This window comes from Mauremys reevesii, linkage group 1 (genome assembly GCF_016161935.1).
Source record: "Mauremys reevesii isolate NIE-2019 linkage group 1, ASM1616193v1, whole genome shotgun sequence".
Taxonomy (NCBI): Eukaryota; Metazoa; Chordata; order Testudines; family Geoemydidae; genus Mauremys; species Mauremys reevesii.
The window spans coordinates 139,690,268-139,714,781 of NC_052623.1; the positions used below are offsets into that span (position 1 = coordinate 139,690,268).

Below are 24,514 nucleotides of genomic sequence, written 5' to 3' on the forward strand. Positions count from 1 at the left end.
GCTCTGATAGAACAGATTTGTCTCCCCATAAAGCGATCAGGTCCAGTATCTCCCATATAGTCCATGCTGATCAGCACTCCATGCTGGGCAAACAGGAAATGAAATTCAAAAGTTCGTGGGGCTTTTCCCGTCTACCTGGCCAGCGCATCCGACTCCAGATTGCTGTCCAGAGCGGTCACAATGGTGCACTGTGGGATAGCTCCCGGAGGCCAATACCGTCGAATTGCGGCCACACTAACCCTATTCCGAAATGGCAATACCGATTTATGCGCTACTCCCCTCGTCGGGGAGGAGTACAGATATCAATATTACGAGCCCTTTATATCGAAATAAAGGGCTTCGTTGTGTGGACGGATGCAGGGTTAATTCGGTTTAACGCTGCTAAATTCGGTATAAACGCGTAGTGTAGACCAGGCCTATAAGAACAGGGCCCTGGAGCTCAGCTTGCGCCAGACCAGGGCAGGAGCCAGATGTCCTTCCCAGGGAGCCAAACTGTCCACGGAGCCCGTGACCAGCTGTGGTGGGCGACAACTCTCCTGAGCTGGCCTGGAGTCAAGGCAAGCCACTGACCCAGGAGACTCAGGAATCCAAAGAGGAAGCAGAGAGTGAGCCATTCGACAAGGAGACTGGGAACCAGGCCCCAGTGGCCGCAGAGCAACCCAACCAGATGCCAGTAAGAAGCAGCCCAGGGAAACGAGACTTTGGTCCTGCTGAGTTGCCAGAGGTGAGGCAGTAACCCCACATTTCCCTGCCAATGAAGCAACAGGATCACCCATTGCTTCAAGGATCCTAGGCTGGGTCCCGGTGGTGCAGGGTGGGCCCAGGTCCCCTTGCTCACACTCATGGCTGAAGGCCAGAGCCAGTGACTGTTTGTTTGCTCAGCCCACACCCAGGAGGCCTGAGCTAGTGACTGTTTGCTCAGCCCTCATCTAAGAGGCCTGAGCTACTGACTGTTTATTTACTCAGCCCACACCCATGAGACCTGAATTATTGACTGCCAGTTCATTCAGCCCACACCCATGAGGCCTGAGCTGTTGCTCATTTAGTTGCCCCACTGCAAGCCAGAACTCCCGAGCAACAGATCTGGCATAGGCACTTAGTCCCCGACGCTACCAGGGGAAGGGAGTGGGGCCCTGATCCCGAGAAGTGGGAACCTTACAACATTGCAGTGACCAGTGTGGACGCAGCTTTCATTTCACTGCACCTTGTTGCTACACATGGAGTACCTGTACTCTATACACCACTATCCATGTAGACACAGCCACAGATGCAATAACAGGTCCCTGAGTTATAATGACACTAGCAGGTTCAAATTTAAAAACACATACATCAGAAGATCACCTAAAATTACTCACTGTCTCAAAACCCCGATGGGGGTGATCAGGAAAGCCAGCTGGTTTACCTCCTTTGAATTCATCAAGCAACAAAAAAGGATCCACATTTTTTAACTGAAATAAATCAAATTTAGGCTGTTTAGACAAAGATTTTGCATCAACTTCTACTTTACATGCTGCACACAAAACATAACATTGTCAGAAATACTGAACCTCAAAATATCCTTTGATTCTTAAACAAATTCCCTTACAGCCCAGCATTCAAAATTTAAGTTACACAAATATAGGTGCAAATGAAATTATAGAAGCTATATCATTTTTCAGTGCTCGTTATCTTTATTTCCTGTGTTTGTTTTTGAAATGTACTAATCAAAACAGTTTCATAGCATGAATACCCAGTAGTTTAAAAATAACTATAGAACTATTTACAGATTGGTTCCAGTCCAATGAGAGCTCCTCCCCCAGAGTAAAGATTCTCACTAATGATCCACTTGAGTGAATAAACAGAACTTGAAGCATGCCTGGAAGGTCAGCAGACAGATTCTGATGGATGCAGTGAATTCCAGAGCCCTGAACTCTGGGTAACACCATACCACAAGCCCCCTTGTTATTTGTCAACTTGAGTGCATCAATTGATCTCAACTGCTGTAGCCAGTGATGAGCTGCTAAAATCTTAACAACTGGTTCCCTATAAAAAGTTCTGATTTAAGGGATGTGCCACAGCATGTATTTTTTGTACCAATAGGGTTACCATACGTCTGTATTTTCCTGGGACGAATTTTTTAAGAACTGAAAAGCGATTTAAGAACTGAAAAGCCTGACATGTCCAGGAAAATACAGATGTATGTTAACCGTACCTAAAGTTCTTTTTTAAAAAGATGGGGCTGAACTAGAAATGAGCTCCTTTTCACATGTGTGGGTCCCCGCCACTCCCTTGGGGTGTGCTAGGGTGACCAGATGTCCCAATTTTATAGGGACAGTCTCAATTTTGGGGTCTTTTTCTTATATAGGCTCCTATTACCCCTCACCCCCTGTCCCAGTTTTTCACACTTGCTGTCTTGTCACCCTAGGGTGTGCACGTGTGGGTCCCAGCTGCTCCCTGCCCCCCCTCATTGAAACAGGTGTGCAGGGTTACTGCCCTGAGAACTGCAGGGCACCAGTGGACATAGGGCTGGCTGCAGACAGGGACATGGGGCAGGGCTAGCTGGAGGCAGGGAGTGTGACACGGGCTGGCTGCAACAGGGGCTGGCTGTGGGCAGGTGACTGCGGGCAGGGGGTGGCTGCGGGCGGCTGTGGGCAGGGGGTGGCTGCGGGCGGCTGTGGGCAGGGGGTGTGGCAGAGGCTGGCTGCTGTGGGCAGAGGCTGGCTGCGGGCGGCTGTGGGCAGGGGGCAGCTGTGGCAGGGGGCAGCTGCGGGCGGCTGCGGGCAGGGACTGGGGCTGTGGGCAGGGGGAGCGGGGGAGGGGGGCAGGTACTCACACGGGGGGAGCAGGAGGCAGCCGGGGACTCACCAGGCAGCAGCAGGAGCCCCAGGGCCAGAGGTCCAAGGAGCAGCAGCAGCAACAGGGCCAGGAGGCAGCCCACCTGGCTCCCGCAGCGCAGCGCCCCCCGGCGGCCGGGAGGAGGAATTACAGGCTTCCCAGCCAGAGCCCATCAAAGCTTCCCTTGCAGGGAAGCCAATTAACAAGAGGTTCTAAAACAGCTTCTAAATTTAACAACCGGTTCGTGCGAACTGGCTCCAGCTCACCTGTGGCTGTAGCACCACAGAAGGATAAAGAGGCAGGCTCTAAGACAGTAAGCACTCAAACTACACAGAGCTTTATTGGGAACAACCAAAGTCAACACTATGAACTGTACCCAGAAGCAAACCTGAATCCAGTGCAAGCTATGGAGAGCACAAATATAATGTGCTCCCTACATGAAGCTTCAAGAAGCAAGCATTCTGCAACAGCAGTTTTCCCCATAGCTTTTAGGGGTAGCATCATCTAGTGTTCATTGTATTAATCCAGCCTCTGAGCCTAAGACACAGATAACTGGTAAGATCTATATGTGAAAGAGCAGCAAAGAGTCCTGTGGCACCTTATAGACTAACAGACCTATTGGAGCATGAGCTTTCATGGGTGAATACCCACTTTGTCTGATGCAAGATGTGAAAGAGAAGGCCACAGTTTGCAAGACAATGCCGTGGCACAACTGCCACTCTTATCTAATACCAGCCATGGTCCCCGCAACAGGACCCCCAGTTCTCCTACTATATTGACAAAAGTTTGAAAATCTCCAACTTAAAAAGTAAATGAGGCAGGTATCAACTCACCTGTTTCCCCTAGAGCAGGGATCGGCAACCTCTGGTATGCGGCTTGCCAGGGTAAGCTGAGGAATGTGCTGGCCGTGGCTTCCTGCCGCCCCCATTGGCCTGGAGTGGCAAACTGAGGCCAGTGGGAGCCGTGATCGGCCAAACCTGCGGACACAGCAGGTAAACAAACCATCCCGTCCCAAGCCACGTGCCAGAGGTTGCCAACCCCTGCCCTATAGGCTTTCACAACATCACCTCCATCATCTCTGGTTGAGCATCACCAGCTTCCTCTTATCCAAGCCCCAAAATCATATCACAACCAGAGCATCAGGAAAGCCCTGACACAGGACTGGGGACTTACTATTATATTAGTGGATGGTGCTATTTTTTCCTGCTGCTGTATGAAGCTAATGCATTATGGATGGGTTTTGCTTTTTGTATATCCACCATCAAACATTCCAACCAGGAAATGATCATCATTCAGCACCACATCAAATCTCTTTTGGAGGCGAGAAAGTATAGAGCATACCTCAGGCCTGCCAATGCTTCTCCGAACACGTGCCCCAACCCCTTCTGCCTGCTCAATGCTGAGTACAGTTTTGATAACTTTCCTCAGAGTTACCATCCTTCTGAAAGAAGATGCAGTTTTCAAGACTTCAAAAATCTGCATAGGGAATAGATAAGATTTTTAAAAGTTGTCAATGTTATCTCTTGGAAAGTAAAAAATCAAAAGTGCCCTAACACACAAACAGAGCAGCTAACAGCTCAAAACATTAACTGCAAATGAAGACAGAAAATTGGCAAAAGACTATGAGATTTTGGTTTTACGTTAAATCCGCAAACAACCAACATGTCGCCTGTAGCAAAAGCCAAAACAGCAGATGGGGGTTTTCATTTACTTAAGCTAAATAGTTCATTTTTCCACCAAAGGAAAGTTGCACCTCATGCCTCAGATACCCCCACAGCGGTACAGTACCTTACTGCTCCCTATCTGGTGCAGGACTGCAATGCCTTCAAACCACAGATTGCTTTTCATTTAACTCCCTCTGCTCTGCACTTCACAGTAACTAACTCAGCATGAGTCAGCACAATCATCCCATTGCCTAGCAAAGGAGATGGGTGAGTCACATGCTGTGTGGGGGGGGGCAGCCTGGGGCGGGGCAGGACAGTGCAAGGGAGGTCCTATATGCTACAGTCTGGCTGTAGGGCTTTTATGATGCTAATACTTCAGGAGTATTGATATCTCAGCCAGCACGCACAACCACACCGGCTCATGGCGCTCAGTGAGAGTCACAGACCAACAAAAAGAACAGGAGTACTTATGGCACCTTAGAGACTAACAAATGTATTTGAGCATAAGCTTTCATGGGCTAAAACCCACTTCATGGATGTGTAGAATGGCACATATAGTAAGGAGATATATATATACACATACAGAACATGAATATGTATACAGTATATTATCAGTATATATTATATATATCAGACTATGTATATATATCTCCTTACTATATGGTCCATTCTGTTGCATCTTAGTCACTTCCACCTTAATTGAATTGACTTGTTAGCATTGCCTCCCCCCCCCACACACTTGGTAAGGCAACTCCCATCTTTACATGTGGTATAATATATATTCTGCTTATTGTATTTTTCACTCCACGCATCCGATGAAGTGAGCTGTAGCCCACGAAAGCTTATGCCCAAATACATTCGTTAGTCTCTAAGGTGCCACAGGGTCTCCTGTTCTTTTTGCTGATACAGACTAACGCAGCTGCTACTCTGAACGCAGACACTCAACTAGTCACAGAGATCAACAAACACAGTGACAGGATCCCACCCACACACACTGAGATGACACAACACGAGATCACTCTCTCTCTCTCTCTCTCACACACCCACACCCACACCCCACACCATCCCAGGTGACGCATGCACCCCGAGGAGAGGCTCCCCCGCCCGCTCGCTGGAGTGATGGCTCCGCCCCCGGGGAACGAACGGAGCGAGCGCTCCGCCTCCTCTCCCAATTCGAGAGAGAGGCGGGGGAGTGAACGCAGCTGCCTATTGGCTGCGGCGCGGGGGAGGCAGGGGCGGGGCTTCAGGCCGTCCACGCGCCTAGCGGGGCCGGGTTCCAGAGTCCTGGCGAGGCGGGGAGCGCCCGGCGGGGCTCCTCGGGCTGCACGTGCCGCGCGGTGCCCTCCCCCCCCCACCTACGCGGCGTCACGGCCGGGTCCCGCGCAGCCCGCTCCCAGGCGCACCCCGCTGCGGCTCTGGCGCCGGGGCCTCATTTACCCGGGAAGCCACTCGCCCGGCGGCAGGGCCGAGGCGGGGTCTGCTCCGCTCCCCAAGCTGAGCTCCGTCTGCTTGTCCGAAAGAGCAGGCGGGAGAAAATTGCAAAACCAGCAATAAAGCCCCGCGCCAAACCAAACGACAGCGAAGAGAACCAGAACCTGGTAATCAAAGCCAACGAGCTGTGACATCGTGCACGCCTGCATGCTAGCGTAATAAAGCTGCTTCGTTCAAAGTGTGGCTCGTAAGGTGCCAGTTGAAAACTCATAATTTGCTGGTAACTATTGTGCTGGTAAAATATGTCTGGCAACATTGCATGTAATGGTGCAAGGTTCCCGTGTATGATGTTATTAACACACCTTACAAACCACATAGTTGGGACCAGGGGCGGCTCTAGAAATTAGGCTGCCCGCCCGTGCCGCGCCTTCCTCGGTCCTCGGTCCCGTCCTTCCGCCAGCGGTTCGGCTCGCGCCCCAGGAGCGGTCCACCCAGGACGGGGGCGCCTCCCGGCCCCGCGGGCGCGGCCGGTGCGGGGCCGCGGGTCGCGCGGCGCGAGCTGCCGCAGTCGTGCCTGCTGCGGAGGAGCAGCCGAGCCAGCGGACGCCCCCCCTCCGCAGTCATGCTGGCGCAGGTCGTCCGTCGCGGCGTCGTCCTCCCTCCGCAGGCATGACTGCGGCAGGTCCACCGGCCCAGCCTGCCGCCCCCTAGATTTGGCCGCCCTAGGCAACAGCTTGGTTTGCTGGTGCCTAGAGCCGCCCCTGGTTGGGACCCTACCAAATTCAAGGTCCATTTTGGTCAGTTTCATGGTCATAGGATTTTTTTAAATTGTAAATTTTATGTTTTCAGATATTTAAATCTGAAATGTCATTGTGTTGTAACCCTGGGGATCCTGACCCAAAAAGCATCATGGGGGTTGCAGGGCTATTGCCACCCTTACTTCTGCGCTGCTGATGGCAGCAGTGTTGCCTTCAAAGCTGGGCAGCCAGAGAGTGGGGCTGGTGGCCAGGCATCCGTCTCTAAAGGCAGCGCCACCACTGGCAGCAGCACAGAAGTGAGGGTCACATGAGTGGGGGAAGCAGGGCCAGCCTTATGAGCAGGCAAGTGGGTGACTGCCCATGGTCAGGGGGGTGCTTTGGTCCCCTGCACACGCAGACCCAACCTAAGGCCCCTTTAATCCCTGAGCGCAGGGCCTGGAGCCAGGGAGGGGCCAGGCTCAGGAGGGATGGGATATCCTCTTCTGCATTGGCTGCTCCCTGGGGGCTGGGCAAGACCTGTCTCCAGGAACCTCCCCTGGCTACAGGAAGGTCTACACACACACACACCCGATGGCTTCATGCACCTACGTCCCCCATGAAAGCTAGAGCCTGGCACACAGTAGGAGCCCCCAGCTGTGGTGCCCCCCCAGCCTTGCTCCTCCTCTACAATAGCTAGATTTCACAGCGGAGACCAAATTGCATGGTCTCTGATGCGTTTTTCATGGCCATGAATTTGGTAGGGCCCTTCCCAGAGCTCTGCCCAGGCAGAAATTGGCAAACAGGCCTGTTCTAGTCAAAGAAATGTGTGTGCACCTTAATTTGCATTTAAGTAGTTAACAGAGTCATCAAGCAGGAAAGGAAGGCAAAGGAAATTCAAACAGGTAAAAAAAAAAAAAACCCAGCAGAGACCATCCTTTCATGTAGACTCAGTGGAGGAGGGGGCCTGACCTGAGAGTTTGGTCAGTAATCTGCTGGAATATGTGGTGGAAATTTTGTTTGAATCTAATATAGTTTGTTATAGTAGGCATTAGTAAACATCTTTATTCTTGTAGTTATTTCTGATTTTTATGCCTCACTACTTGTACTCACTTAAAATCTATTTCTTTGTAGTTAGTAAACTTGTTTTACTGTTTTATCTAATCCAGAGTGTTTACATTGAAGTGTCTGAATAATTGTTTGAAATAATGAATTGGCATATTATTCCCTTAAAGAAATGATGTACTTAAAATATTTATACTGTCTAGGAGAGGGCTGGGCAGCACAAGACATGCTGTTCTGGGGGGAAATCTGGGGTTGGGGGTGTGTTGGGGTCACCATGCAATATAATCCAGGCTGGTGAGAGCCAGAGGGTAACCCAAGTGTGGCTGGTAGGCTGCAGTTCCACACAGACTCTCAGGGTGTGGCTTGTATGCTGGAAGGCTGTTTGTGATTGGCCCAGGTGGGAGCTAGTTCAGTAAGGCACCCAAGATTGCAGGGCAGGGGTGACACAGCCTCCCACTGATCTGTACTGTACCCTGATATGTCACACAAGCTGAAATCAAAATTGGAAATATCAGCCTAACTGTGTATTTCTGTTCCCTGCCCAGGTGCTGTTACTCCTAGAGGCAACACAACCAATCCCAAATTCTAAAGTAGAAGCTATTTTGTGCTCTTAATCTACTACTAGGACAGTGTTTCATAACCAGTGGGTTACACAAAGGTAGTCAGGGTATCTCAAGGCATTGGAAATTATATCACAATCTAAAACAAAGAGAGTATCACTCCCTTCCCTCTGCACACCCTCCCCTTTCAAGGTGAAGCAATCCCCTGCCATCTCTCCAAATATACACAGAGGCCTGATCTACAGTAGAAAATTAGGTTGGCATAACTGTGTTGCTCGGGGTTGTGAAACATCCGCACCCCTGAATGGAGTAGGTAAGCCGACCTACCCTGATATTCTATGATTCTATAATTCCCCCTGTAGACAGCACTAGGTTGACGGAAGAATTCTGTAGCCTTTGAACTGTAGACAAGCCCACATAAATCAATTATATAGGCTTATCCTTGTTATCATTGATGCGTTTTTTAACTCTTACTTTTACAGTAAATGTTATAGGAGTGGGAGGATTGCAAAAGATCTGACTTAGCAAAAGGGGCCACCATCATGGAAAGTTAACAATTACTGCACTGAGACAATGTGGTCTAGTAAACAGAGCAGAAGGTTGGCACTCAGAACATCTGCATGCTGTTCCTGGCTCTTCCACTGGCCTGCTGGGTGACCTGTGGCAAGTCACTTCACCTCTTTGCTTAGATAATGATACCTAAGGGAAGTGTTATGGAACAGCTAGATATTACTAATTTCCATTCAGAGCAATTGGAGCGACATCATTCAAATTGCAGGCAGTAAGGGGCTCATAGTGTTTTCCATATCCTTATTTATTTATTTTACATGAGAGCAAAAAAGAAGTAAAAGTAAATATAACATTTTATATAAAAAACATGTTTTAAGATGTTACGAACCAGTGATAATTAAAACAAGAAAATAACCATTTCAAATAAATACCATGTTGTGTTTATGTTCAAACTTTCCTGTTTGTCGTCTTCCTTTTTTCCTATGTCTACTCCATAATTTTTCAAGTGAAAGGTTACAGCGTGACAAAAAACAAAACAAGAACTCTGGTAAAACACCAAAAAATCCTATCATTTCACTCACGGACTAAAAAGAAATAAAGGGCAGGGAAGGGACAAATGAAATTTCAAAAACTCAATTTTTTAAAGGAATCTTTGTGGTATGGTGAGTGGTGTCATTCTTTGCCTATATTTGCCACTGAGAATAAATCTCTAATGGAGCCGGCAATGTGTCAGGCAAGTACAATGGAGCACTACCTGTTATTACCAGGAAGCAGCCCCTCGCATTATTTGGTAACTGTTTAATGTTGAACTAGCCTGTAATATCTATTTACTAGTTAGTAAATTTAAAAAACAAATGTTTTGCTTTAGGACATATGGCAACCACTGACTGATAGGAATTGGATGGGCAAGTTATTCCATATTTGTCCGCTACAGAGTTTCTCACACCTCTAACATGATACTGGTTTTCAACATGCAGGATACTGAACTGGATGAACCACTGGTCTGACCCAGTATGTCATTTCCTACGTAAAAATATACCCTAGCTAGAGTCCGTAACTTTATAAGTTTTACAACATGTTTATTTCCATATAATCACAGAAAAAAATGTTATAATTTGTATTGTATATAGAAGTAGTTAAATTAAAGGTACTCTGCACAGAATTGTGCAAAAGTAAATTTATGGAACATGAGATTCTAATGCTTAAAGGAGACTTTATATTGAGACAAATCTGGCAGTGCTTACTCATTTCTTACTCAGGGCCCAGACGTGGCATGTCCTATTAAATCAATGGTAGTTTTGCCAATTACTTCAATGAGAGCACAATCAGGCCGTGAATGAGCTCCTGGCCCTTCCTTTTTTGGATCAGATGTTATGTCCACAACCAGTTTTATTAGCAGTGGCCTCTGCTTACTGTTTCAGCTGATGTGGTTCTTAGTTATCATTATGTCATGTCCTGTGTGAATTAAAATCACAGTCTTACATAACTAATATGATCATTAAATTCTGGGAATTGGGCAGTTGTCCAGATATATTCAGCCCACAGATATTGCAAGAGTTCTACACAGATCTCCCTGGGTAATTCCAAGACAAAGGGCCTGTAAATAATGCAGCTATTTAAAAAACTATAACCTAAATCAGGACCTCCCCAGATGCCACATTTGAGGGCTAATTTTCTATTTGCAGAAAACTGAATGCCCTTGCCCCGTGCCTGCCCCACCCCTTCTTCAAGGCCCCACTCCCACTCACTCCAACCCCCTCCTTCCGTTGCTCACTCTCCCCCACCCTCGCTCACACATTTTCACTGGGCTGGGGAAGAGGGTTGGGGCACAGGAGAGGGTTTGGGGTGCGGGCTCTGGGGGGGCTGAGCTGGGGCTGGGGGTTGGAATATGGGGCAGGGCTCTGGGCTGGTAGAGTGGGGCCAGAAATGAGGGCTGCAGGAGGGGGCTCCAGGCTGGGCAGAGAGTTGGGGTGTGGGAGTGGGTGAGGGCTCTAGCTGGGGGGGTGGACTTTGAGGTGGGGCAGTAGATGAGGGGTTTGGGATGCAGGAGGGGGCTCTGGGCTGGGACCCAGGGGTTTGGAGTGCAGGAGGGGGCTCCAGGCTGGGGCAAGGGGTTGGAGTGCAGGAGGGGGTGAAGGCTTCGGCTGAGAAAATGCAGGCTCCAGGGTGAGGTCATAATTGAGGGGTTCAGGATGCTGGTGGGGGCTCTGGGCTGGGGCAGGGGATTAGGATGCAGTGGGGGTGAGGGCTCTGGGGGTGCAGGCTCTGGGATGGGGCTGGGGATGAGGGGCTTGGGGTGTAGAAGGGGGCTCAGAGCAGGGGTAGGGGGTTGGGGTGCAGGCTCCGGGAGGGAGTTTGGGTGCTGGGGCAGGGGGTTGGGCTCCAGGTGGCGCTCACCTCAGGCACCCCCCGGGAAATGGTGACATGTCCCTGTGGCTCCTAGGTGCACCCCACACCCCAAAACCCCTCCCATGCCCCGGTCTGCTTGGGGCCGGCCAGACTTTTAACAGCCTAATCAGTGGTGCTGACCAGAGCCGCCAGGGTCCCTTTTCAACTGGGCGTTCTGGTTGAAAACTGGATGCGTGGCAACTCTACCCCCAAACTGAGTGGTACTGTGACCTGGTACACACTCAGGTTTGGCCTGGCCATCCCTCAGTCATGACAGTGGGGCAACCAGAACAAATTTGTTGGAGTGGTGTTGCCACCTAGTGCATGGGTGTAGCAGGGTGCTGCTGCAAAGGCACCTAATTAGCCCCTGCTCAGCCAGCCCCAATCAGGGGAAATAGATTGGGGCTGGGGAGAAGTCTGGTGCCTGGCCTCAGGAACTGGCTGCACCTGTGGGCCTGCAGGTTGAAGAGCCATAAAGGCTGGCTGGCAGCCAGAGCAAGTAGGGAATGGCCAGAGAAAGGGCAGTCTTCAGGCTGGGGGAGACTCCCTGTAAAAGAGGAGACAGTAAGACCTGTAAGGCTCTGTAAATAGCACCACTGGTGGTGGGAACTTTGTGTGAATAAAAGCCATAGGTGCTGCATCAAGAAAAGGCTCACAGTGCTTTATTGGAACAGCAAAGAGCTCAGCAGGGGGGGCCGAGGAAAGGACCCGGTTACAATGGGGTTAGAGGTTTGTTACAGGAGTGGGTGGGTGAGATTCTGTGGCCTGCATTGTGCAGCAGGTCAGACTAGATGATCATAATGATCCCTTCTGACCTTAAAGTCTGAGTCTATGGGGTCACAGTGCCACTCAGGTTTGGTATGTGACTCTGTGCCTCAGATCACAATACCCAGAATGGGGGAGTGGGAGCCAGGCCCAGCACTGCAGGACAGGAGCTGCAGTTGCAGGTTGGGTGCATGGCAGGCTCTCTCCCCAGTCTCCTCCCTGCTCTTGCCCCATGGCTTCCCTTCAGTGTTTTTGTAACCTTGGGGATTTGGAAGGGGGGGCCCCTCAGTTTCAGATTTTGCCCCAGGCCTCAAAAGAACTCTGTGCAGGCCACACCCAAATACTATATCAGTATCCCCTATTAGGGATCACAGTGCATGTGAGAATCTCATTAAACTTTAATGGATCAGCTAAAAAATTGAATTGTGCAAAATGTATGCTAATATATAGACAAACAAACAGATATGTGTTCTGCTGGAGTGGATGGGATTTTGAAAATCTGCTAAGGAAATGCATACGATTTTTAAATGTTGTCAATACAATATTTTGGAAAGCAAAGAAACAAAAAATACATAAGCACCTATACACACAAGCTCACAAACAGCAGTTAACAGCACAACTGCAAATGAAGATAGAAAATTGGCAACAGATTACGAGGTTGTGGTTTGCTTTAAATCAGGAGACAACCAGCATGTCCCCTGTAGCAAAAACCAAAATAGCAGATGGGAGGCTGTTATTTTTTGAATTTTTTGAAGCTAACGAGTTTCTCTTTTCCACCAAAGGAAAGTTGCACCACATGCCTAGGCTAACCTAGCTCCCTGCTCCCACCTATAAAACACTCTATCTTGCAATTCCCTATCTGTGCAAGCCTGCAAATTAAGATTGCTTCTCATTTAACCCCCCTCTGCACGTCAGAGTTAACCAACTCAGTATGATTCAATACAATCATCCCCAGTCTAGGTAGTGTGTGACTCTTGTGTTTGGGGAGGCTGGGCATCGGTACCAGAAGCTCCCTAGAAGTGGTGTGGGGGGTGCCTAGCCCCCTTCTCTGTCCCAAGGCTTCACTCCCGCTCAGCCTTCTCCTCTGAAGGCCTTGCCTGCGTTCCACCCCTGCTCCATGAGCCCCCCACCTGCTGCTTGCTCCTCTCTGCCTCGTCACCACAGGCCTCACTCCTCTCCACCCCGAGCCCCCCCGCCTGCCACTCGCTCCTCTCTGCCTGCCCCTCACCCCAAGGCGGGCAAAGGGGTCTCGGGGGAAGAGGCGGATCAGAGGTGGGAAGAGGTGGAGTGAGGGTGAGGCCATGGTTTGGGCACCTGTGGCCCCCACTTCTTGGGAGCTTCTGGAGGCAGCACTCCAAAGGTGGAGGGTGGGCACCCTTCCAAAGGGAAGTGTGCCACATCTGCCATTTCTTGCCCCATTTAGCTTCTTATACCTGCTGCCCATGATCCCGTCTCCTAGCAAACAAGAAACAAAGGATGGGTGGGTTACATACACTAGGAGGGGAAGCTTCCAGTAGTGCAGGGCTGGGAAAATGCTATATACTACAGAGGTTTGGAGGCTTTTATCATATTAATAGTACTGAGTCTGTTAGCAGAATCAAACCAGGGATCTCTGAAGCTTAGTGCATGAGCCTCTACTGCATGAGCTAAAAGCCATGTGGTTCTTAGCTAAGGCTGTAGCAGACTCAGTAATCTCTAGATGGTCTAGGTGATGCTAGAGGGAGAAAGAGTGCCACATCAAACAGGCATGGCACACACAATCACACAGGCTTATTCCACTCATAGACAACAACTATACACAGGGATCAATAAACTGACACAATCACAGTCAGACATGCACACAGATGATACAATCGCAGAGATCTCAGTCACACACAGAGATGTACAATCACAATCACACACAGATGACACAATCACAGAGACCACAATTGTGCACACACAGACACAGATGATGTAATCCCAGATGACACACGCACTGTGCACTTTCTCACGCTACCTGCAGAGGGCAGAATCCCCTGCACTGTAAACCCCACCCCCAACACTCCTCCTGCCCGCTAAAGGATGGACGGTCTCATCTCCCAGCTGAGGGGGGGATCATACGCCACTTGAGTCTCAGGGATATAACACAGCCTCCACAGCAGCACTCTTGGTGCCAGCCTGGTGCCCACTCCCCAAGCTGAGACACATTCAGCCAAGCCAGCTCCCAGCCATGGAAGGCAGCATCACAGCTAGATCCTGGGCAACCCCCTGCCAAGTACACTCTTCTGCAGATTGTGCACAAGGGCTGGGGCCTCATTTACCCAGGGAAACCACTCACCAAACTCTGGGCTACCTCCAGGCCCGGCGTTGTCTCCTTTACAATGCAGGTAGCCCGGCATGGAACATGCTGGCACATGCCTTCCTCTATCACCTCCCATACAACTGGCAGCTCATTTATCTCCACCCAAGAGGTGTCCCCCAAGACCTCTCTGAGTGGTCAGTTTGCTGCCCAGACCTCCTCGGGACTTGCAAGCTAGTTTCCACGACCAGGTCCATGGCGGCTAGGGTGACCAGAAAGCAAGTGGGAAAAATTGGAACAGAGGGTGGGGGGACAATAAGCACCTATACAGTAACTCCTCACATAAAGTTGTCCCAGGTAATGTTGTGACGTTGTGACGTTGCCAGGGCCGGCTCCAGGCTCCAGCACGCCAAGCGCGTGCTTGGGGCGGCATGCCGCAGGGGGCGCTCCGTCGGTCGCTGGGAGGGCGGCAGGTGGCTCCGGTGGACCTCCCGCAGGTGTGCCTGCAGATGCTCCACCGGAGCCGCGGGACCAGCAGACCCTCCACAGGCACGTCTGCGGGAGGTCCACCAGAGCCGTGGGACCGGTGACCGCCAGAGCGCCCCCGCGGCATGCCGCCCTGCTTGGGGCGGCGAAATTGCTAGAGCCGCCCCTGGATGTTGCTGATTACTTAGAGAACATGCTCGTTTAAAGTTGTGCAATGCTCCCTTATAATGTTGTTTGGCAGCTGCCTGCTTTGGCCACTGCTTGCAGAAAGAGCAGCCCGTTGGAGCTAGCTGGTGGGGGCTTGGAACCAGGGTGGACCGGCAGCCCCCCTATCAGCTCCTGACTCCCCTAAGTTCCCTGTGCGGCAGCCGCCCAGCAGGCTAGCAATTGCCAGCAGTTCAGCTGTTCCCCACCACCACCACCACTGCCATGTGCTGATCCTGCCCTCTGCCTTGGAGCTGCTCCTGGGAGCCTCCTTTTTCTTGTGCAGGGAGGAGAGGGGAAAGAGGGGGGCTAATATCAGGGTGTCCCCCTCCCCCTCGCTCCTGCCCCCTGCTTACCCCATTTCCATAGAGCGGGGGTGGGGAGGACAGGACAGGGCGGCTCAGGATGCAGGGAGCTGCTGTCTCAACTTCCTGGTCTACTTAAAAAGGCAATGTACGTAGAGTGGTTCAGCATATTTAAAGGGGCAATGCGCATCTCTTTGTCTTTCTCTCTCTCTCTCACACACACACACACACACACACACACACACACACACACACACACACACACACACACACACACACACACACACACACACACACACACACACACACACACACACACACGGTGTGTGTCGCTGTCTCTGTCTGCCATGCTGTCTCCCCTCTCTCCATTCATGCTGCCTTGTAGAGTATAAGGCTACATTAACAACGAGTTAACCCTTGAGGGCTCAGCCAAGTTCTAGTTCATCATTTAGCAGTAAGGCATTCCCTGGGAAATATCCCACCCTCTGACTCTATCACCTCAACCAAGCTTCACAATCATCATTGCTGTGTACAGTATTAAACTGTTTGTTTAAAACTTATACTGTGTATACATATATATAATATAGTCTTTTGTCTGGTGAAAAGAAATTCCCTGGAACCTAACTCCCTCTCTCCATTTACATTAATTCTTATGGGAAAATTGGATTCGCTTAACATCGTTTTGCTTAAAGTCGCATTTTTCAGGAACATAACTACGTTAAGCGAGGAGTTACTGTGTAAGAAAAAGACCTAAATATTGGGACTGTCCCCATAAAATCGGGACCATCTGGTCACCATAGTGGTGGCCATCGAGGGGAAGGATCTCCTCACAGAACTCCTGTTACACAAACCTCATCTCCATGTGCAGGTGGCAGAGTCCCCCTTTATGTGAGACCTCCTGGATTACGATCAAAGGGACTGTCTGGACCCTGTGGTGCTCGGCCTGTGCATGGGGCAGCCCATCCAGTGTGCCCCCCGTCATGTGCTCCAAGAAATAAGTGCAGTCTTGCCTCCTGTTTCTCTCATTTTCCTTGAGTGGGTTCTGTAGGAGGCTGCTCTCCACCCACTCCTCACCCCTGACCCTCTTTAACTCATCATGAGGCCCTTGCCCTGTGAGCCTTCTTTGCCACCCCCGACACGCCACTTAAGCCAGCTGCATGACATCCAGCCTGTCCACCTCTGAACCATGCCCAGAGAATATCTGTAGGCACTCGTGCTTCTCTTCCATCCACTTGCTCACCCTCATGTCCCAAGTGGCAGGATCTGCTGCCACCTAAGCAGGGCAAGGCACTCCAGTGGGCCAGTCTGTACTCCACTCTCGTTCCATGGCTGGCTGGAGATATTAGCTGGTGGCTCATTCATTGAGCCATAAGCGTGAGTGTGTACCTCATGTGGTTCACAAACTCCCTGACACCTGTCCTTCTGTGGAGAGAGGGACACCCTGGTGGATATCTATATAGGGTACATCAAGTTGCAGCCCCTTTTCTGGCTACACTTTCCCTCACTCCTCTTGATCAATGCACTCCCCATCCATAGCCGCACAAAGTGGAGGAACCTCCTCGTCAACCTCTTCCTGGCGCTGGCCAAGGTTGCCATCCATCATATCAGGAGGAGAAAGGTGGAGACAGAGGTGTTCCACGACTGCGGGGCCCTATCCAATCCCTTGTACGATCATGCCTCCAGAAGAGTTCCTCTGGGAAGCATCCACTGACTCCCTAGACACCCTTGAGTAGCAGTGGGTGCTATCGAGGGTTTCTGCTCGGTGTCCCCTGCCAGATCCCTAATTTTCAATCTTTGACCCCACTCCCACTCCTATTTTTTCATTCACTGTCCCCAGTAAATCAATTGTTGCTTGGGCTCAATGGATCCTCCCCCTTAATTGAGGGGAGTGTCTTTAGTTTTGGGCAGGCCTAGACCCACCTGTCCTCAGTTTTTCAAATATTACCCAATACTGGGCAGGGCAAAGGCTATTTCTCATCTTCTAGAGTGAGCCTCTCATTTTGTTTTTCAGAAAGAGCAGAGGGGAAAAATATGAAGCCAATTACATGGTCCCCAACAAAACAAAACAAGGAGAAAGGAAAGAAAAACTGAAACTGGCAACAAAAACAAAACAAGCCTAATCAAAAACAGAAATGTCAGCCTCACTTTGTCTATTTCTGTTCCCTGTCCGGTGCTGCTACTCCTAGAGGGAACACAGTTGATCCCAAATTCTAAAGTAGAAGTATTTTGTGCTCTTGCTCTGCTAGGACAGCGTTTCACAGCCAGAGGGTCACACAAAAGGTAGTCAGGGCAGTGGAAGGCCTTGGAAGTTATACAGTTTGAAGTTGCAAAACCTAAAGCAAAGAAAGTACAGTAACTCCTTGCTTAACATTGTAGTTATGTTCCTGAAAAATGCAACTTTAAGCAAAACAATGTTAAGTGAATCCAGTTTCCTCATAAGAATTAATGTAAATGGAGGAGGGGAGGTTCCAGGGAAATTTTTTTCACCACACAAAAAACTATATATATATAAACACATAGTATAAGTTTTAAACAATCAGTTTAATACTGTACACAGCAATGATGATTGTGAAGCTTGGTTGAGGTGGTGAAGTAAGAGGTTGGAAGAGGGTGGGATACTTCCCAGGGAATATCTTCCTGCTAAATGATGAACTAGCATTTGGCTGAGCCCTCAAGGGTTAACACATTGTTTATGTAGCCTCACACTCTACAAGACAGCACGAATGGAGGGAGGGGAGAGAGCATGTCAGACAGAGACACACACCCTGTGTGTGGGCTAGAGATGCGCATTGCCCTTTAAGTACCCTGACACCACTCTAAGTACATTACCTTTTTAAGTACATTAGGAAGTTGAGACAGCAGCTGTGGCCAGCAAGCTCCCTCCATCCTGAGCCCTGTCGTGTCCCCATCCTGCTCTATATAGAGAAGGGGTAAGTGGGGTGCAGGCGCAGGAGGAGGGGGACACCCTAACATTAGCCCCCTTCTTCCCCCCCTCCCTGCACAGCAAGCAGGAGGCTCCTGGGAGCAGCTCCAAGGCAGAGGGCAGGAGCAGCACATGGCAGTGGGGGGAGGGACAGCTGCACTGCCTGGCAATCAATAGCCCGCTGGGCAGCTGCCACACAGGGAACTTAGGGGAGCGGGGAGCTGATAGGGGGGCTTCCGGTCCACCTTGGTTCCAAGCCCCCACTAGCTAGTTCCAACGGGTGCTCTTTCTGCAAGCAAAGCAGGTGGATGCCAAATGACGTTATAAGGGAGCATTGCGCAACTTTAAACAAGCATGTTCTCTAATTGATCAGCAACATAATAACGAAACAATGTTAACTGTCACGACTTTAAGTCAGGAGTTATTGTATCACTCTCCTACCCCCTGCACACCCTTCCCCTTCAAGGTAAAGCAATCTATAGCCACCTCCAGGGCTGGCTCCAGACCCCAGCGCGCCAAGCGCGCACTTGGGGCGGTGTCCCAGCGGGAGGGCGGCAGGCGGCTCCGGTGGACCTCCCGCAGACGTGCCTGCGGAGGGGCCGCTGGTCCTGCGGCTCCGGTGGAGCATCCACAGGCGTGCCTGCGGGAGGTCCACTGGAGCCACGGGACCGGCGACCGCCAGAGCGCCCCCTGTGGTGTGCCGCCCTGCTTGGGGCGGCAGAAATCCTAGAGCCGCCCCTGGCCACCTCTCCAAATATACACACAAAATACATTATATAGGCCTACCATTATGATCACTGATACATTTTTTTATTCTTACTTCTATAGTAAATGTAATTGGGGGGAGGAAGATGTTTGCAAAAGTTCTGACTTAGCAAAAGGGGTCACCATCATGGAAAAGTTAACAATTACTTCACTGAGACAATGTGGCCCAGTGAACAGAGCAGTGGGTTGACACTCAGAAGATCTGCATGCTATTCCTGGCTCTTCCACTGGCCTGCCAGGTGACCTGGGCAAGTCACATCACGTCAGCTCTAATGGGAAGTACTATGGTATGGAACAGCTAGGTATTACTAATGTCTATTGAGATCAGCTGGAGCTGGAGTTATAAGTGCAGTCTGAAGGCAGTAAGTGGCCCACAGTATGTCGTTTTCCATATCCTTATTTATTTTTTTCACATTAGAAAAAAAGAGGTAAGAGTTAATATAAAAATCTATACAAAAAGGATGCTCTTAGGATATTACAAACCAGTGAAAATTAAAGCAAGAAAATAACCGTTTCACATAAATACCTCATTCTGCTCATGTTCAAACTTTCCTGTGTTTTGACCTATAAGTAACTCAAACCATACACAGTAAATACAAACAATTATCTTCTCCACATCTGTTCATCAAACATTCCAAAACAACACAGGAATCCCACCATTAAGTATGGAAAGTGCTAGACCTATTGCAATATGTTTAAGTTTTCTTTTTTATCTTCAATCTTGTTTTTAAAAAAATCTTAAGTGGCATTTTTGGCATAACTGTAACCATTGTCATTTCTTTCCAATGTGAAAGAATTTAGCAGTATTCTGTGTAATCTCACTGAAGTCATTACAAACTGATACTAATTATTAGTGATTTCTTCAAATACTAATCTTACTTTCCATTTATTCTTTTAATTTCAAAATTGGTATCAATATTGTCTTCCTTTATTTACAGATTTTATAAAAGGGCTTATTATTAAAGATGGTCTGAGGGCATTACGGGCCTGATTTCAATTTTAACATTAAACTGAAGGTCCTATGCAGTAGTCTCGTGACTTCAGAGATTTTTTTTCTTCTTCTTCCCTTTTTCACTCTTTAATTTTTGTAAGTGAAAAGTTACAGGCTAGCAAAAAAAAAAGCCCTAAACTGTGGATGTTATTAATTTCACTTCACTCTTCACTCGTTGGCTAAAAGGGAATAGAAGGGGAGAGAAGGGAAAATTCAAAATTCCAAAACATTTTTAAAGCATATTTATGGTATGGTGTGTGGTTTACTTCTTAGCCTGAATTCCCAATGCAAAAGCTGAGAGGAAAAATCTCTGATGGAGCCAGCAACATGTCAGGCAAGTACAGTCGAGCACAATCCATTGTTTCCAGGAAGTAGCCTCTTGCGTTACATGATTACTGACCAAAGAGAAGGCCTCAAATTCAATGGAAGCTGTGTTATGTTTTTCCTGGACTCATGGGGGCCACTTAATTGCACCAGCCATCACACTGTTGGAGGCCAAGGTATGCACTTAATTTTGTATGGTGCTGAAATATAGGGATGGAATGATACCATGGGACTGGAAGTGATTCTAAACAAATTTCTTAGGAAGATCCTCAGTCTTCCAAATAATAGCCCAGCTGCTCTTCTGAGAGCCAAGACAGGCATGGACTCTATTCTGTCCAAATGGCAACATTCATTTTTGGCTTCATGGTCACAGTATACACTCACAGCGATTGCCAAGGCTATGCTTAGAGGCACAGCTCTGTTGGACTTTTTCATGTAAATTTCCTTGGTTAGAGTATATTCAAAAGTCTTTGCATTCACTAGGTTTCTCAAAATCAGAAATGATTAAAGTTTTAAAAATGTGAAATCCATAATGAAGTCAAGAAGAGAAGATATGAATAAGCACTTGTTTCTATTTAAAATGTCACCTTGGTTCCGCCTTGTTCACAAGACTCCTAGATATGCCAGATATTTAGAGTTTGTGTAACAACATGCTAAGATGGGCCCTTACAGCTCTTCCTTTTCAGTCCATGCAGACAGTTTAAATAGAAGGCCAATATACCAAGAAAAGTAACTGCCTCTATCCAGGAGGTTTGGGCAGGTGGAAGACCTACTCCATTATTTATTATATTGCAATTTGTATTGTCATTTGAAGTCAAAATGGCTTTTTTTGGTTTTTGTCCCAGTTGCCTTTTACTACGACCTTTCAGAAAATAGAATATTGGTTAGGAACTGACAACGTATCTCTGATCCCAGAGGTTGCTCTATTTGCATGGGCAGACACTAAAATAAGGAAAAGGCAAGCATCATGGTGGTCAGACATGGTTTAATGGTGCATGTTCTTTTTAATCATAGAATCGTAGGCCTGGAAGGGACCACGAGAGATTATCTAGTTTTCCCCTCCTCATTTAGTAATAGGCCTACCCTGTCCTTGGTCTTTCTCTTGCTTCTAATGTATCTGTAGAATGTTTTCTTGTTACTCTTTATGTCTCTAGCTAGTTTAATCTTGTTTTGTGCTTTAGCCTTTCTAATTTTGTCCCTACATACTTGTGTTATTTGTTTATGTTCATCATTTATAATTTGAACTAGTTTCCACTTCTTGTCAGGCTGTTTTTTGAGTTTCAGATCCTTGTTAAGCCAGGGTGGTCTCTTGCCATACCTCCTATCTTTCCTACACAGTGGGATAGTTTGCTCTTGTGCCCTTAATAATGTCTCTTTGAAAACTGCCAACTCTCTTGAACTGTTTTTTCCTTAGACTTGCGTCCCATGGGATCTTATATACCAACTCCCTGCATTTGCTAAAGTCTGCCTTCTTGAAATCCATTGTCTTTATTGTGCTGTTTTCCCTCCTACCATTCCTTAGAATCATAAACTCTACCATCTCATGATCACTATCACCTAAGCTGCCTTCCACTTTCAAATTCTCAACCAGTTCCTCCCTATTTGTCAAAATCAAATCTAGAACAGCCTCTCCTCTAGTAGCTTTCTCCACTTTCTGAAATAAAAAATTGTCTCCAGTACATTCCAAGAACTTGTTGGATAATCTGTGCCCTGTTGTGTTATTTTCCCAACAGATGTCTGGGTAGTTGAAGCCCCCCATCACCACCACGTCCTGTGCTTTGGATAATATTGTTAGATGTTTAAAAAAAAGCCTCATCCACCTCTTCTTCCTGGTTAGGTGGTCTGTAATAGACCCCCTACCATGATAACACCCTTGTTTTTTACTCTTTTATCCTACACAGAGCCTTTAAACAAGTATATCTCCTATTTCCATCTCAACCTCAGTCCAAGTGTGTACATTTTTAACATATAAGGCAACACTTCCTCCTTTTTTTCCTGGCCCATCCTTCCTATACTAGCTGTACCCTTTTATACCAATATTCCAGTCATGTGTATTATTCCAACAAGTCTCTGTGATGCCAGCTGTGTCATAGCTGTGTTAATAACTAGCATTTCAAGTTCTTCCTCTTATTCCCCATACTTCTCCCATTAGTATACAGACATAAAATATACTGATCTGATTTCCCCTCTATGTTCTTTCTTGTCTCCCCTTATCCCTGCTATAACAGCCCATGCTTCCCCCCCACACACCCCGCTCACAGCTTCCAACCCTTTTCATGAGACTAGACAGCAAAAACACGCTAGCTGCTCTTCCTTTTATAATACACTAGCATAATGTTGCAGTATCTTGATTACAGACACTACAGGGAATTGTTCAGAGGCCATAAACCCCCTTGACTTAAATGTATCAAGGCTAAAAATGGAATTGTGCAAAATATATGCTAACACAGAAAACACAGCTATATGTGTTCTGACAGAATGGGTGTGACGAGTGGCATGCAAATATCCTTTTTCTGATAAACACTCCAGGTTTAATAAGGACGTGATGGAGAGTAAGTCAGCAGGACACTTCCCTTTGGAGCACCAAGCAAACAAAAGACAAAGGACATAATTCCTCTTGTAAGTGCAACACCCATGTAAGTAACCTTAAACCCAAATAGTTTTAAAAACCAAAGGGTCTCACTCCTCTTTCACTTGCTATTGCATAATTCATAACAGGATTAATACATATTAATAATCATCTTATTATATTTTCACTTTTTTACATTTCTTTACCTGAATGGTTCTGTTTCATATCCATATGTTTCTTTCAGTACAAAGAAAGAAATTAGAAATTACCAGTCCAGGAAACACCGTGATCAATTATGCTTTTTCTCATCTGTGATATGAAGGATTGTGTGTTTGTTGCTATAATTACTTTCTTCCTGTGTCTCTGATATGATACATTTGTGCTTAATATAGCTTCAATTCCTTGCCAGACAGTGCAAGACTTTAAAGGGAGAAATTCCCAGGCAACAGAAGAACGGAAAATGTCTTAGTTGGAGCTACAGTTTTATCTTAAATTTTAATTTCCTATAACATGTTTATTTTTGTCTGAGTAGAAAAACTAATCACTCATAGCTGTTTATAAAATATAAAATACACTCTTCATAACAGCTTGTTAGAACATGCAATAAATATATCTTAAATTCATTTTATAACATGCTTAACAATCCATTAGTAAAGGACATAGCTGCCTTTGTTAATCTTTTAACAACTATTATTATTAAAATGACTATTTCCAATTTTTAGGGCAATAAAATGGAGCAGGAATCAATTCTAGAGGAGCTTCTTTTAAAGAAGTCGCAACAGAAGAAAAAAATTTCACCAATTAATTACAAAGAACGACTGTTTGTTCTCACAAAAACAAACCTCTCTTACTATGACTATGACAAAGAGGTGAGAAATCATTTTCTTAACTACAGAGGTACATATTTTTCTAAAGTAAGTTTATGCCTCTGAATTTTCTTCCTCACTGTGCTTTGATTATATATCATATAGTAGGGGTAATGATATATTTTGTTCCAAGTGGGATTTAAAAATGGTACGGGACCAAAATCTGGCCTTGATTCAGGATAGCACTTAAGAATGTGTTTAAGTCCACCCCTATTCAGGACAGAACTTAATCATGCTTAATCTTAGGCGTATGCTTAAATCTCATCAAAGTCAATGGGACTTAGGCACATGCCTAAAGTTAAGCACATGCCTTGAATAGGGATGTTTTCCTGAATCAGGGTCTCTGTGGTGAGTTATATATCTGGCATTGGTTTGGAAGTCATTTATACAGGAGATAGCTCAGTGCAGAATTTGGCCCATAACTAATATAAACTAAAAGGCTAAAGAATGATTGTATTTTAAAAAGTTATGTATCAAAAAATGATCAGTACTTTCAGCACAGTGGCCTCTTTTGTGCATTCAGATATAACTCTGAAGCGACTAAAATACATTATTACCATCTGCACTCCTGATAGCTCATTTGGATAACTCCTGTGAGTTACAACTCCTTGTCTGAATAAGGGTGGCAGGATCAGTGCCAGTATCTTAACAAAATAATGTAATACAAAATCAGACTCCCATTTCCCATTAGAGACTTTTGCATTTTATATCCTCCATCTCTGCTTTTGCATTGTAATACCGAAGTTCATGTATCAGATATAGGGGCCCATCCTGTTGTCTTTGAACCTTCACTTCAAAGGGAGTTTTGTCAATGTATGGTTTGCAGGATAAGATACAATGGAGGGTTCTCAATGTCTTTTCCAAACAGTTTA

General features: G+C 47.4%; 2 protein-coding genes across 11 annotated transcripts in view; one reads left to right on the forward strand and one right to left on the reverse strand.

The window, feature by feature from the left end:
- The window catches only part of PIR (pirin), a 106,130-nt gene extending 90,842 nt beyond the window's left edge, over positions 1-15,288 (reverse strand). For 5 of the 10 annotated variants that reach the window (XM_039506667.1, XM_039506687.1, XM_039506603.1 and 2 more), the window contains exons 1-3: positions 4,603-4,716; positions 4,156-4,290; positions 1,356-1,448 (exon numbers count right to left, since the gene is read on the reverse strand). In XM_039506667.1, coding sequence (XP_039362601.1) covers positions 1,356-1,448; positions 4,156-4,290; positions 4,603-4,662 — 288 coding nt within the window. In that variant the 5' untranslated portion in view covers positions 4,663-4,716. Of the gene's footprint in view, positions 1-1,355; positions 1,449-4,155; positions 4,291-4,602; positions 4,717-5,525; positions 5,569-9,209; positions 9,225-14,248; positions 14,272-15,255 lie in introns of those variants that run through there. The other 5 variants (XM_039506637.1, XM_039506647.1, XM_039506618.1 and 2 more) reach the window with 5 other exon arrangements.
- Positions 15,289-22,798: 7,510 nt separating this feature from the next.
- BMX (BMX non-receptor tyrosine kinase) overlaps positions 22,799-24,514 on the forward strand; it is a 38,551-nt gene continuing 36,835 nt past the window's right edge. Inside the window, exons 1-2 of the mRNA XM_039483425.1 lie at positions 22,799-22,843; positions 23,499-23,645. Of these exons, the coding sequence (XP_039339359.1) occupies positions 23,508-23,645 (138 nt within the window). The 5' untranslated portion in view covers positions 22,799-22,843; positions 23,499-23,507. The remainder of the gene's footprint in view (positions 22,844-23,498; positions 23,646-24,514) is intronic.